This window comes from Bombus vosnesenskii, unplaced genomic scaffold (genome assembly GCF_011952255.1).
Source record: "Bombus vosnesenskii isolate JDL3184/JDL3185 unplaced genomic scaffold, Bvos_JDL3184-5_v1.1 scf7180000013379, whole genome shotgun sequence".
NCBI lineage: Eukaryota > Metazoa > Arthropoda > Insecta > Hymenoptera > Apidae > Bombus > Bombus vosnesenskii.
This window is the reverse complement of record NW_022883009.1, coordinates 265,601-282,074: the sequence shown is the minus strand read 5'-3', so window position 1 is coordinate 282,074 and position 16,474 is coordinate 265,601. Positions and strand designations below refer to the sequence as shown.

At 39.2% G+C, this 16,474-nt stretch overlaps 1 protein-coding gene across 1 annotated transcript in view; it reads right to left on the bottom strand.

Annotated features, from left to right (window-relative positions):
• The window catches only part of LOC117237548, a 90,379-nt gene that overhangs the window by 58,073 nt on the left and 15,832 nt on the right, over positions 1-16,474 (bottom strand). Inside the window, exon 2 of the mRNA XM_033501618.1 lies at positions 14,525-14,678. Within this exon, the coding sequence (XP_033357509.1) occupies positions 14,525-14,678 (154 nt within the window). The remainder of the gene's footprint in view (positions 1-14,524; positions 14,679-16,474) is intronic.

Sequence of the window (16,474 nt, the reverse complement as noted above, 5' to 3'; positions counted from 1 at the left end):
CAATCTGTGGCAATCACTTTTCCGTTATCGTTCGAGAAGGAATGTTTTTTTTGTGCAAAGTCAGATCGAATATATAGTTCTCGAAACAAATAAAATATATGTCGGAGAAGCGTCAGGAATAGGGCTGTGGGCGTTTGATAGATCTTTATTGGAATCGGTCATCGTTGTGTTATAACGAAGGTACGGCCTGTTAATACGAGTATGGATACTACCGATTCGACAGTCAACCGCGGTGGTTGGACGCTTGCAATATTAGTGACGTTGGTCTTAGGTTCGATAACGAATCCAGGGTCAACGGGATGATAGATATACTTGCTCACACAATCTAACTCAAACGTGTAATACTCACAGATCGTAAGGCGCTACTCTCTCCGTCGATGAGATCGTAAGAAAGAATGACTTTTCGTCTCAATGATGCCACAGAGGAAAATTTATAATGGGGTGTGTCTAAGGACACGAGTTCATCGGATTCGTTGAGTATAGCCTTCGTTCAGAAAGTAAGGGAAATTGACGTGGCTGTCAATTGGTCAATTTGGGACAAAGACTGCCTGTCCGTTTAAATAACCTTAATTACCAAAAACCTAGGTTTTATAGCGGGTCCTCAGGCTAGCTGAACTTGTGCTGTGTAAGTGCATCAATATCTGGTATTCATTGTGTCCGAAGGAACCGTTGGAATGTTTTACTGTCAGTTCGCTGTGGAGTGCCGAAGCGTGCAGACGTGTCTCTAGTGCCCAGCGTAGTTCGAAAACAACACGTGTCGCCCAACCGTCGAAAGAGAACACAGCTAAGTGTCCCTTACCCTCTAGGGAGAAGAAAATCCCACGCACCTAACCCCAACCCGAATACTAGCCTCACAGCCTCACGACTAGTTGTTCATTCCGAATTAACTAGCTCGATGATGGCCCAGCAACCGCGACCAGGCTCTCCGGAGCAGACTCGCAGCTACCCCGTGCTACCCTGTCTGGACCTACGGAATCCAACTATGGGGAACAGCAACATTGAAATACTCCAACGCTTCCAATCGAAAACGCTAAGATCCTTAATAGACGCACCTTGGTATGTTACCAACGAAACCATCCATCGCGACCTCAAGATACCCACCGTCAAAGAGGAAATAGCAAAATATAGCGACAGATACAGCAAAAGAATCAACAAACACCGAAACCCCCTAATCACTGGACTACTCGATACGACGGACCAGATTCGCAGGCTGAAGAGGCACTACCCGCTAGACCTAAACGTTAGATTCATTTAATTATCCAAATTAAGCATATGCACTTACTTATAATACTTATAAATTATACCTATCTATAATAAGTATTAACTTATTGTAAATAAACAGCCATGTCACTGCGCCACGCCAGAAAAATTACTGAAAATTCTCAACGCGAGAATTGATTGTAATTTCAACAAATAAATAAAAAAAAAATGTTTTACTGTCAAGTACCTCTATGGGTATTTCTTTTAATGAGGGTCATACTACCACTCCACAACTTTGTTAGACGAAGCGCCCGTTCCGTTGACCGCGGCTACGTTCGGCAACTGATGGTCGCCTTGAGCCCAAGTTTATTATCACAAATCGCAAACAAGTACAATTGGGTAGAATGACGGCAAATTGTTTAATTACAGCTGTAAACTTTAATTGCAATTTTACGGATTTTCCCGAAGTTCCAGAGGGAAGGCTCCTGTGTCCTTTCATCTCCGACATATATATATATATATGTCGGGTTAACATTAGCATTTAGGGCGCGTAACGATTCTTCGTTTGAATTAGCCATCGTTTGCGAAGCAGAGATTATATTTACACGAATATACAAGACTTTTACAATGGAATGTAAGGCCTCTCTTTTGGAATGTTAGGAAAACCCCCAATACCCTAGTCCAGACTTTTACTATAGCTACACTTAAGTAATAAAATTAAGAAATAGTTGTAATGTTCTAATCTGATTATGGATGCTCAAGGTTTATGACGATGGGCTTGGGCTCGAAGTGACATAACGGGTCACTGAACGTAACCACGGTCACAGGAGGGACGTGTACCTAACAGAGGTACGGAATAATTATATAGCTCTCCTTAAAAACAAAGATTGACACGAGAGGTGGGGAGAGGACTATATAAGGGCAGTTTCACATGGACTGCGATTGAGTGTATTCAGAGGAGTATTACTTGCACGTGAAGTTTCGCCAGGATCGTGTATTACGTGGATTCGTTATCGAACCTGAATTAATTGTCATCGATATCTCCAATATAAGTTGTAACAACTATGGCAAATTCGAGTGAAGATTCGTCAAATTCCAACACTAACCAGACATCACGAATGGTATTACTGCTGCTTACAACGATGCAAGACCAGATGGCTATAATGCTCGACTTAATGGAGATGCTAATGCAAAACTCGAGTGCGAAACCTAAAACTTTAACGCTACCGCCTTTTAACCCCGATATCGCGGGCGCCAATCCAGCCACATGGTGCGCAACTGTTGATTTGCTTATGAAGGACAACCCTCTACAAGACCTCGCACTAGTTTTTGCCTTAAATGATGCTCTAAAGGGTTCTGCAGGGCATTGGTTTACGCAGATGATACGCAACGAAGAGTTTACCTGGCCAACGTTTAGGAGGATGTTTACTGAGCGTTTTGGTGGCCAAGATACAGCAACCTCGACGTTACTGAATATATTCAGGCAACAACCACAGAAGGACGAAAACATGGCAGAGTACGCCATTCGCCTCCGTTCCCTCCTAAAGGCGAAGTGGCCAGATGCAACTATGGATGAAGTAATTAACGCTATCATTCTTTGTCAAGTGAGCCCACAAGATCGGCGCATTGAACGGGTAGCACTTGAGAAGGATATGAAGACCGAGAACGAATTTCTAAGTGAAATGAGAGTTCTCGCTTTCGCGGAGAGGCCGGCGTCTTCGACAAGTAATACATCAACGGGCTCCGATGCCAAACGAAGCAGGCCACCAGAACCCCGGACTAAGTGCTACCACTGCGGTAACTACGGACATAAAAGAGCGGAGTGCCGCAAGAGGATGAAGATCGAAGAACAGAAGAATATACAGTCGTCTTAAAGGAAGCCGACCAGCTACATCGATCAGCTATAACGATGGCAAATTTGAGTGAAGGTTCGTCAAACATTCGTCAAATATTATATATATAATATTATTTACATAATATATAATTACATAATTACATCTTATATATATATAATAAATATATATACAATATATTATAATTTATTATATATATATAATAAGTATAATATAATGTTTATAATATGATGTTTTTACATTTACGGAACATACTAATAATATTTAGCTAAGAAATCTTAAAAAACTTTGTAAAAAGAATATCCTGACTTAATATTTTCCTTTGAGAGGAATTCAAAGTATTATAGAGACGTTTACTGTACTTACTGTACTGAACGTATTAACCAACAATCTCTTTGGAAGCGTTCTGATCAACAATAATTGCATCAGGTCTGGTCTATCTGGTCTTCGATCGATCTTCACGGTACGCAGAAACAACGAGACTCCATCGAAAGCGTAAACTGTGTTCTTGCTCAGCATCCTGTACGAGCATAGGAAGTGAATCGCAGTCTAATCGGTCCGGGAAACTTGAGTTAAAAGGAGTGAATTGAATGCGTGGACCGATCCCAAGTAGAAGTGAACTCTTTGAAGCGTTTGCAAGCACGGCACGAAAAGCATCGAAAAACGCTTTTACTGCGTTTCAGTCGAACCGAAATAACACGTTCTCTTGCTGATTAATTAACCGACCTTGCTAGAGACCCTGAGAAACCACGCAAGTGGCTGTTCCTTTGTGATTTCGTGTTTCATAAAACGATGGTTCTCTGTAGGATACTTTGTTGATTACGCCTGGGTAGATAATATCTTTTTCCGCGTATTTTCTTTTTTCTTTCCGCGTGAGAAAATGTGAATCTGGATCTTTTAGACGCATATAGATCGAATACTAGTTTCTATCGTCGATTTAGAACGAAGGTTGAGAGATAACGAGCAAACGAGCAACAGCCAAAATTTACGTCGATAATGAATCCAATTTCGACCAATGATACATTAATCAACGTAATGGAGAGTCGGTCCTTAGTTGTATGCGATGCTAAACAATGCGCAGTGTGTCGATAACAATGCATCGCTCGTTCGTTATTTGGCGGTTTCCGGTGACACGAATTTGATGGACTGTAGAACAGTTGACAGTATGCATGAATATTACAACGAATGCCATGGTTCGGAGCTATAGATCGTTTCGATCATGCCAAATTGGGTTGTTAAGGCTACCGATATCTTGAAACACAATATTTGGGTTGTTCACGATGTTCATTCATGATTGAGTGTTCTTCACACGATCACTACCACGTTACTATCATACGCTTTGTATTGAATTCCTATTCAGCCTGAATGCGTTCTCGGTCCAATTTGTTAATTTATCCTTTCAGCTGAGACAATTTTTTTAAAGAATAATTTAAAATTCAATACATATAATAATATAAATAATAAATAAATTATATAAATAAAAAGAAGATAGTAAACTCCACTGTTTTCATTTCATAACGTTTTAATATATCATAATATTGTATAGTTCAAACATCAAGGATCAGATCGTTTATTATTTAGAATTGTTTCTCTAGTTTTATTACAATAAAAGTAAATAAAGTAAGCAAATTACCTCTTCCTCGCAGCAAATTCTGCATGAAAAGAAACCTGTATCAATCTTAGAGTCTCGGCGGATTAAATATAGCCGATATGCCATATTTACTCTGCTGCAAGCTACAATTTATCTTTATTATTCCAATTCAAGCGAACGTTTCAACGTTTATTATGTTTACTCTGTCTCACCAGGGGATGAAAGAAATAGAAATGATCGATGTCACAAAGGAACGTCGTCATTGCAATACCACGTACAATCTTTTAAAAGAAGATATAACCTGATCGCATTTTTATTCCAAATATTCCTGTCATTCATCCTTCATTTTCTCTAATCTCTGAATTAAATATACGTACACCTGAAATGCATACATTTAATCGTTATAGTATAGCCAGAATAAATTTTTATATTTCTTGCAAAAGTTTACCAAAAATTGTCCATAAAAGCTTTTTCCTTCATATTTTCTCTATTCTAAATATTCCTCCATTCTTCATCTACTCCATAGTTAGCAAACTGTCAACTGTCATCACAACTTCTCCACGATACAATGAATTAATGTCCAAGGTCGCCACCCGTTCGGCTACCCTTAAAACACAGTAAATTCATTTGGCCAGTGTTCCAGCAACCACGACTCATGTCGTGGCTGAGGCTGAACATGTTTAACCATAATAACCGCTAACGACTGAGAGTTTCCACAGCGGAACTTCCGGAAACGAGGCGTTCGCCTTGCTAGGGGAAACGACCTAACCGGCTGGCTAAGCTGAAACGCTAAATGCCGATTACAGGCCGGCCAACAGTTCGGAATTTCTCTTGGAAACTTTCCACAGGTTTCCAACCAAGGATTACCTTGGGGACGCGGCGATTCTACAGGAATCCATGACGATTTCATCGTTGGTGCAACGCGGTTACCGAAGAAATTGGAAAATAGAAACGGTAGAACACTTTTTCTCCCGGTCGATGGTTCGTTTCCATGTAATTCGAGTTTTATATATTTTTATTTTTTGATGACGTAAACTCTCTCTTTGAATATGAAGCTTTTATAAAACACCCTTTTTTGGTAATCTATTTTTTTTTGCGGAGAGGCAAATTTTTTCAAATTTGACGGTTCTCTTTGATAGAATCCTATTTTATGCATTTATTTTTCGATAGCGTGAGCTGCCTCTTTGCCTATGAAATTTTTTTAAACACTTTCGGCAAGTATTTTTTAAATTGGAAATTCTGTTTCATACCATCTTGTGACTATAACACATTCTAACGTTCTATGCTCTGTTTATGAAAATAGAAGATAACAATTCTTTAACGTAGATAAACGATATTATACTGACATCGTAACGATTTCAGCATCCCGCACGCTGCTACAAATAACTGAAAAGATCATCGTCTTCGTTATATCCAATCTTATCTCGTTCTCCTACCTCATTCTCTTCTTTTTCACCACATTAATATTAATTTCCCTTCGGGCGAGATCAAATGTATCGCGAGCCATCATTTAATTACAATCTCGAAACGCTGTCGATATTCTCTGCTCTAACAACGTATATTTCAGCGGTGCAAGGCAGTGGTAATGCCAGAATAAGCGTGTATCCAAGGTGGCAAGCAATTAGTACGTTATTTGATGGGCAAATACCGATTAACCATTCCGAAGTGCCAGAGGGTGAGAAAGGGGAGTCAACAAGAATGGCTGGTGGGTGAAGAGTAACCGAGACTTTGTTAAAGTCATAGTCCAGACCGGAGATTGTACGCAACCGGACCTGGCTTTTCGCAAGTTCCATCAAAACGAGATATTCTCTTCAATTATGGAATAATATACGATGTTTGGAATCCTCTGTTTGAAATACGACCCTGTGAAAGAAATACTAATATATTTCTACGACAGTAATATTATTATAAATTTGATATTTACAATCTTATCTATCTTTGATATTAGGAGATGTTAATGCAGTTGCTTTGCGAGAAAATTTCACCGATTTATATTAAGTGTAACATTAAGAATAACAACGGAAATATATTAACACTTTAATGCTCAGTACATTTATCTATAAACAAACATCTGTGACCGGAGAGTTTCCATTAATATTAAAATATTTGAATGTGAATAAATATCAATAACTTTTTGGTTAAAAATGTGTTTATTTAATATTTTTTACACTTTCTATCAATTTGATTTATCAGTTTAGAGTATGGTACTATTCGTGGACTTCTCTTATATTTTTCTTAATCATATATATGACAGTATAGTTGTTACGACCGTTCGCGGAGAGACGCGGTCGCGAGGAAAACGCGTCAGCGAGAGGCGTAAATTCTCGCTACGATTCGGTGAATCGACGCCGCGAAGTAGTCGTTCCCCTGTTTCGGTTAAGATAACAGAGGTGGTTAAATGAATATGACACAGTAGAGTAAGTTATATTTCACCGTTTATTCCAACAACTTATAACGAAGACAGTTACGCTGGTGCGTATGTACGAGATGAATGAGTGACTGATCTACGGGTGTGTATATCCGGTTAAAGGATGTTGAAGGATGCAAAATCAGTACTGTCTTGGGAGACGATGCTGTCTCGGAAGAAAGTTAAGGATGGGTGTGTTTAGCGCACGGGACCATTGGATTCGTTGGTGACGATTTTAGTTAAGAGGGTGAGGGAATAGGCTTCGCTGTTAATTGGTTAAACGAAGGGTCTTAACCGCCCTCGAGAGAAAGTGGTTAGTGGGAGGAAAGTTGCATCATACGTGAGAAAAACTAACTTTCCCTTGTCAAGCCGTGGTAGACAATAGTCTTTAGAAATTCTTCGGAAACAGACGTTTGTTTGGACCTTTACTAGGAAATCTATGAGATTTATGGAAGATACTTGAAACTATGGAGGATACGCTGTGAGTATCCGAAGACATCTGGTTGCCATATTGCCCGCGGTGTGTGGCCTGTGCTAGGTAGAGTGTTACGCGACGTAACAATAGTTGATTGCTATTGTTGCACCGTTTATATAGTATAATTATTTCAGTTCCCTCTACTTACAGTTTAATTTAAGTCGTATAATTTAATTTTAACATGTATCACTTTATTAGTTGGCAAGTTGATGGATCCATCTCTTACCCACATATGTTCCAGAGTCAGAAATCTCGTTGGTAAAAATACGAAATGTAAAAAGTAAAGAAAACATAACGAAATAAAATACGAAGGATAAGTACAACAGAACATTTTATAATGAATATTTTATCGATCCAACGCTCTAAAAATATCGCACGATAATTTTAATTATATCACACGTTCTCAGTTAATAACATTCAGTTTATAGACATTTTAAGACGTCTCCGATCGTTAAAATGTTATGTATAAAATTCAGAAGAATAAAAGATATAGTCGCTCATGTTAACATAATCTTTAAATTTTGTATTTGATAACCTAAAAATCATAAACCTTAAGAATAATGGTCGTGCTCCAATTTCTTGTCCGTTACACTGCCTGTCTCTCTCAATCGTGTAACTTTATCCTCCATAATATTCTTATAAAAGCAGCTTTAAAAGGAGCAGAGACATTAAGTTTTTTCAGACATTTTAATCTATGTCATCTTTCTTCAGTATCCATAATAACTTTCCACCTTTTATTAACTTCAGCAATATCAGCAATATTTTTCTGCTCGGTTGCTAACTTTTGAAAAATCTCCCTTTATACCTGCCTTCTTCCTTCCGTTAAAAGAAGCTATCTATAGTAATGGGTATATTAAAAGTTGTTGACATTATCCGTTTTCTTTGATTAAGATAACAGAATAAAAGGTTACGAAAAAGAAAAAAAATATATACAGAAAGCAAGAAGGTTTTTACTTCGGAACAAGCTCGCGAGCTTTTCACTGCATCTTTTGTGTTATGCACGAGCTTTTAATCTTCGCTGTCGCAGGACATTATGGCTTGCTTTGCTTCTTTAATGCCCTGATTCGCGATGTTCATGTTTACAATATAAAGTAATAATAAACATAATAGAGAGAATCTAACGTCCAACACAGATGCCAAAATTAACATATTGATTGAGAAAAACCTTTTCATAGTCCACTAACAGTTTTTCGGAAACATTCCTCCCACGTTTCATAAGTGTTCTAATATTTATAGACGGAGGTGTAAGTGACGCTAGAAAGTATGGTACCTGTAAACTAGTAGCATTCTAAAAACAGGAGCAAACGGAAATTGCGACCGATAAAACAGAGCTGTGGCCATGGCTTCATGACTGTTCGTTAATTTGCGACCTCGATGAAGTATCTTTCGTAATTTGCGTAGAAAAACAGGCAAAATGAAAGAAGTGAGAATCGGTCTTCTATACGTATAACAGTGTATTACATTGATGCCAGAAACACGCGGTGTCACACCGGGACGCTGGTATAAAGTTGTCGCGAACAATGCACATCCGATTTCCGGCAGCCATTCACTGCGAGGAATTCGGTCGCGTTAAACTGTACGGTTAGTTGATCGACCGATTAACGCTCGACGATGGTTTCACGGGCAGCCACGTAATGAGTTATCGCAACTTGATAGTTCATAAAATTGATTGTGTCGATTGATCGGCTCTCGATTGTCCCCAAAGTTTCGACGACGTCCGTTCGCTCGTTCGCTGTGTGTATTTCGTTTTAATTGCGAGAACGAGAAGCGAAACGGTGAAAACGTGTTCACGATGTAATTATTTTAATTTTGAGCGCGAAATTGCGAAATGGAAACCGATGACAGGACGATTGAACGGATGAAAGGAACTACGGTTGAGAGCTGGCAATTGAAAATTGACGATTGACCAGTAATTGGAGACCACAGGAGAAGAATATAATTCACATCGTGTTTTTGTTTTTTAGCCCTTTAACGATCAAACGCTTAAATCGTTAGCCGAAAATTCTGAATGTGATATATAGTGGCGAACAACCATAACACGATGAAATATTTGAAATTTGGTCGATGAGTTACCTTATCTTCTCCAATTACTAGGTTAAGTACAAAAACGGAATATTAGAATGTAGAATTGCTTTCAACGCCAAGCACATCCAATGGGGCAGCAGACTGGTTACAGCAAGAGGCAAAAACCTCTTAAACAGCATAACAAACAACAACCTCAACTACCTCACCACATACGAACCCACATACTGGCCCACTGACACCAACAAAATACCCGACCTTCTCGACTTCTTCATAACTAAAAATATCCCATCAAGACACGTCCAGATCAACTCCTCGGCTGATCTCTCCTCTGATCATTCTCCCGTGATAGCAACAGTCAGTTCAACAATCATCGAGAATACACCTAATGGCACCATTCACAACCAACACACCAACTGGCAGCTCTTCAGAGAAGTCTTTACACACTCAACCTCAGCCTTCACCCCACTAAAAACAAAGGAAGATATCGAAGCAGCCACGGAATACTTAAACACGAGCATAATAAACGCAATCCGCCTCTCCACACCGACAAAGCCATCTAACAGCAAACAAGAATATCCCCATTACATACTAAAAAAAATAGCAGAAAAACGAAGACTAAGAAGAGTATGGCAGACCCATAGAACACCGGAGGACAAACGCAAACTTAACAACGCAACTAGAAAGCTATCCAGAACCCTAAGAAACTATAAAAACGACTGTTTCCATAAATACCTCGCCAGCTTGTCCCCCACAGCCGACGCCAACTACTCACTATGGAAGGCCTCCAGGAAACTCACACGCCCCCCACAAATAATCCCACCTATCCGCCGTCCGCAAGGTGGATGGGCGCGAAGCCCCATAGAAAAAGCCGACCTGTTTGCAAAACACTTGTCAAAAGTATTCAAACCCCATTCCCCCCAAACCGCCGCGGACGTTACTGAATACCTGCACACCCCCTTCCAAATGTCCCCTCCTATCGAACCCTTCTCCTCTGCTGAGACTATAGAAACAATCAGTCGCCTAAACCCCAAGAAAGCAGCAGGACACGACCTAATAGGCAATAGAGCAATCAAGGAACTTCCCACAAAAGGGATAGCACTCATCACATCGATTTTTAATGCTATCCTTCGCCTGGAACACTATCCTAAGGCTTGGAAAATCTCATTGATTACCCTCATCCCCAAACCCGGTAAACCGATATACGAAACCTGCTCCTATCGCCCAATCAGTCTTTTACCTACCCTGTCCAAACTATTCGAGAAGATGCTCACGAACCGACTCCTTCCAATCCTGGAGAACTTGAAAACACTCCCAGATCACCAATTCGGCTTCCGAAAACATCATTCTACAGTAGAGCAAATCCACCGCCTAACGCATACGATCAGCCAAACACTCGAAAAGAAAAAATATTGCTCAGCGGTCTTCCTAGACATCCAACAGGCATTCGATAAAGTATGGCATGAAGGGCTACTATACAAACTTAAAAAGATCCTACCCCACCCCTACTACTCCATCCTAAAATCTTACCTAACCAATAGACAATTCATGGTTAAATACCTAGACGCCACTTCCGCAACATTCCCAATAGAAGCCGGCATACCCCAAGGTAGTGTCCTCGGACCCCTACTGTACTCCATCTACACTGCCGACCTACCCATATCAAATGATATAACAATAGCGACATTTGCAGACGACACAGCGCTATTAGCTTCCCACGCTGACCCGGTAATAGCCTCATCCACTCTCCAGCGAAGTCTCGACTCCATGGAAAAGTGGTTTCACAAATGGGGCTTCAAAGTCAACGAAAAGAAATCCACACATGTAACCTTCACGCTCCGAAAACAAACCTGCCCCCAGGTCACCATCAACAATGCAACAGTTCCTAGCAGGGACACAGTCCGATACCTGGGCATGACCCTGGACAGGAGACTAACGTGGAAGACACACATCTCAGATAAAAGGAAGCAACTAAAGGACAAACTAAAAAAACTCTATTGGCTCACGGGCCGACGCTCCAAACTAAATATACAGAATAAAATTACCCTCTACAAGACCGTAATAAAACCTGTCTGGACCTACGGAATCCAACTATGGGGAACAGCAAGCAACTCCAACATAGAAATACTCCAACGCTTTCAATCGAAAACGCTAAGATCCCTAATTGACGCACCTTGGTATGTAACCAATGAATCAATACACCGCGACCTCAAGATACCCACCGTCAAAGAGGAAATAGCAAAATATAGCAACAGATACAGCAAAAGAATCAACAAACACCAAAACCCCCTAATCACTGGACTACTCCACACGACGGACCAGACTCGCAGGCTGAAGAGGCACTACCCGCTAGACCTAAACGTCAGATTCACTTAATTATCCAAATTAAGCATATGCACTTACTTATAATACTTATAAATTATATCTAGCTATAATAGTATTAACTTATTGTAAATAAATAGCCATGTCACTGCGCCACGCCAGAAAAATTACTGAAAATTCTCAACGCGAGAATTGATTGTAATTTCAACAAATAAATAAAAAAAAAAAAAAAAAAAAAGAATTGCTTTCGTCTAACTGAGATAGAGTAAGACCTGGGACAGAAATTAAGATGAAATTATGGTTAAATTAGAATAGGGTCAGGTTGTAATTGATAATAAATAGAAGTTGAATCGACGCTACGTTCAGGAATACATGTAGCTCTCCATCTTTTTCAAGCAGAATAAAAGATTTTTTTTTTATTTATTTATTTACCTTTTTACAATTTGTCCAGTCGGACATTTGGTAAAATATTATAGCTTAGTGATATAGTATTATAACATGTGGATGGCTACCTCCAGTGGGATACCATCTTCGAATTTGATTGATTTATTTCTTTAATTATCTCAGATAATACGTGTTTGTTAGGTTTTGTCCTTTGTGAGATCTGTTGGGTGTTTCCTTTTTAATCTTCTTTTTATGCTTGATGTGTCGACCGTTTCCGCTGCCAGCCGGTTTGGGTGCGCAGCTATTCTTTCTCCGTGCCTTCTTGCACTTTTGTTAATCTCCTCCTTGACCGTTGGTATTCCCAGGTCTTTCCGAATGTCCTCGTTCCTAACGTACCATGGCGCGTTTACTATTTTTCTGAGTATTTTCGATTGCGTTGCCTCTATTTTGGTTACATGGCTCATTGCAAGCAGAATAAAAGATGGCAAACAGAAATTGGATTTGGACAATCAATATATCGATAGTAAAAGAAGACAAAATGAAATTATAGTTGTGCTTAGAGATTTTAATTTAACTATAACTGTTGCGAATTTACGCCACCGGAAGATATATTCGTTACATTTTTGCCAAAGTAAATAAAATAATACGAATCAATCGCGATGTATCAAATTAATTAATTATAAGCTAATCGCCTGAGGAAATGTTCTATATCGTCCGAATTGTAGGTATAGTCACCAGAATTTTCCAGTATCCGTATAATTAGCGCGATTAACGTACGCAATTACGCGTCTAGCAAATGATTGATTGATACTACATCTATTATACCGAGCTCCTTAATTAGGACTCGTTACAGAAACATGTCATTTCGATATTTAACCTTTCGTTCGCGCGTGTTTCGCATCGCTCATAAATGAAGTGAGACATTAAAATTTTTCACTTCTTGTAACTAGCGGGGAAAAACGACTTATCGTGTTCTTTCGTAGTTTTCATATAATCTCTTTTTACAAATAATTATAAGGATATAATGGGTAATTTTATTTAATCTCGTCACGAATTTTTATGCAATTTCATCAAGCTTCGTCAAACTCATTTAAATTAATTACATTGTCCACCAGAATCTCTCGGTTTCTGGCCGCTGACGTTGCAGTTAAATATCATCACTCTCGTTAAAGAGCTTTCGGATTTAATGTTATTAAATTTTTAATTAACAACTCCATTATCTTTCAGCTTCTCATTTACACCTTAAACGTTCGTTCAAACTCACTGTAATTTATTCATTTAATCCTCATTGTAGACAGATCATAGCAAAATTGATATTGATCTTGCTACGGCAGTCCAATTTTTCAATCTTAATGTGTGCATAATGCATAAATATATTACATATCGCTTGCATTATTATCCAGGAATGTATTACGTATATTTATGTATAAAATATTTACATAGGTACTCGTTACAGATCAGTCATTCTAACGTTAACTGGGACTTACAGTAAATATAAAAACTTGCTAAATTTCTTTGAACTCTTTGATGTAGTAAAAATTCGGAAGCTGAGAATATGTGAAAGAATCGATCGAAAACAAGTGTCACTACACGAGCAATTCTAGGAGCGCGATAAGCTACATTTGCCAAGTTCCCTGAGAGGCGTCGCGTTTAATAAAAGGACGGGCCTATGGCATTTTCGAGGGTGTCGCTGCACGTGAAATTTCGTTACATAGTCCGTGTTCCCCTGTCGTGGTCGAGAATGTGCTGGCTGCAAATGAGGACTGACACGAACCTGCATCGTTCGACGTTGCACTGACAGAGATGAAAGCTTGCACCCGTAATTTACGTTGAAAGGACCGAGATTTTTTAACGAGCTTCTTTCTTTTTTAAAGATAATAATGGAAGATTTTTAAAACTTACGTTATGGTTATCTTAAAAGATCTTTTTAATAACTTTTACCGATGTTCTGACCACTTGAATATAAAAACTAACTGATTCAGTTTTTTAACTAGAAATTGAATGATTAATATACGGGTAACAAATTAATTATACTATTCCCAGAATCTCAGCGGTTTAACAAACTCGAACGAAAGTGCCTCCACTTCGACCCTAATGTTATTCTAGAAACTCTCGTCTTGGTGAGAGCACCACGAACCGTTGGTAGACACGAAAGAACATCGAGCCTAACAAGAAAAATCGAAATGAGACGCGTGTGGTCCACGATAAGTGGACACCAAACAACGTCGAAGCAAGGGACCGGCTCGTAGAATAGAATAAATCACACTCACCCACGTGGAACGCGATGAGGTGTCGTAATTCAGGATCGACTCCGAGTCTTGACCGCCTGGATACGTCCTGGTAGCCGAGCTTTTGAAGAAATTGGTCCTGTATTTCGAGTGGTTTCTCCTGAGAAGCCAATCTCCTTCCGGACTCGCCTCCGTACTGAAAAACGAGCGTAATCTCTTAATGGATCTTATTATCGGCTCGTGCGGCAAATACAATCTCTGATCTAGCTTACATAAAAAGAAACGTAATCTCGTTTGTAAAGGATGAAGTGAAATTTGTAGCACAAAAGCGGATAATTCCTTGTGGAAAGGAGAAATCATAAGTAACGTTTCTTATGGGCAGCAAAATAAATAAGTCGAAGATGATAAATTCTTTAAACGATAGTTATTGCTCCATAATAAAATTTAAAAAATACATTTTTATCGTATTATGAAATTTTATCATAGCTCTGGTAAATAATAAAATCATCCTGAATCTTCTGATTTACAATTTTTTTAATTAAATTGCGTCCCATTAAAAAAATAATAAAATATCCAGATATTTTTGAACAGTGCACTGTACACGGTAGAATTGATTAATTCTATTTCCTCGTAGTTCAAATATCGAAGCTGGCGAAAAACTATATCCAGAGATAAATACGATAGATAGGAGCTATTTAAAAAAAAGAGGAAGAAAGGAAATTTCGGCTGGTATTTTTCATTTGCCCTCAGTCTGGCAACGTCGCAGCGTTTCGTCACGAACGACGAGTTTTCGCGTGTTTCCGCGTAAATCTTCCTAACTTAATTAAGCCGAACGCGCTAGCTGGCCACGTTCCATCTTAATTTCGACAACGAGGCTTGCGATGTTATTCGAAAGCTCGCGATATTCCACGGCCGTGAATTTTCCGGATCGAAGCTGCGCTTTCCTTTCATCTTCGGTAATTAAAAAACATTTCAACCTGACGTGGTCGGGTTTCACCACGCGCTCGATTCGTACGTTAGTTTGAAAACACTAATGATAACCACGGTGCGGTACATCAAAACTTCCATAACAGATGGATGACTGAACTCTTTTATTCCCGGAGTAGTTTGTGATTAGTTCGTTAACTCGTTGCTAATAACAAAGGGTGTGTGCTTTTGTTTGAAAACTGAAACGAAATGTTATTGTAACGAACACGTGTTATTTTATTACTCGTTACTTCGACATCTTTCAAATTTCAACGATTTTATTTCGTCTGAAATTTCAGTTGCCCTTTTTCCACTCGAGAACTTTTTTTTAACGAGAATATAAAATAATAGCCAGTTAAATTTGAAATCTATCTCTAACAATTATCGACGTGAACAGAAAATATACATTTGTACGTTAAAGTATCGAGTTCTATATTTAATCAATCGCTTAATATTAATTTTCCTAATAAGCATGGCGAGAGAATTGTGCACCAACGAATTCACTCGGTTCGTTCGCCTCGTCATAAAATTCTAGTAACGAAACTCTTCATCAAAATAACATAAACAACCTGCCGTCACATTCGCTCTGACATTATCAAATTCTCAAACGCCCAGTATCCACTCACGTCGATCGAAAACCCATTAAACATCCAATTCGAACGCCAAACCTTTCGAACAATCCCAATTCGAACCGCAGCATCGTGCCGCGCGTTGCTGTTTACGATTTCTGTTTTACTACTTCCTATGGCCGGGCAACGGGATTGAAATTGCCAGTAATCCATGGCTCAGCGATCGCTACTCACGATCGAAGCGCGTTATCGACCAATAGGGAACGATAACGCGGTCACGAAATTTTAAGGATTCCAATTCGAAATACCAAAAGGATACCAACGTGAAATGTTGGTAGGGGATGTTCTGAACTGATGGAAACATTTTTGATGTTAGCACATTCGCGGCTGACGGTTCTGACGCCAGAGCCTTGGCTAAACGCTGCCTACAATTTCTATAAGTTTAGAGTTGATAGCC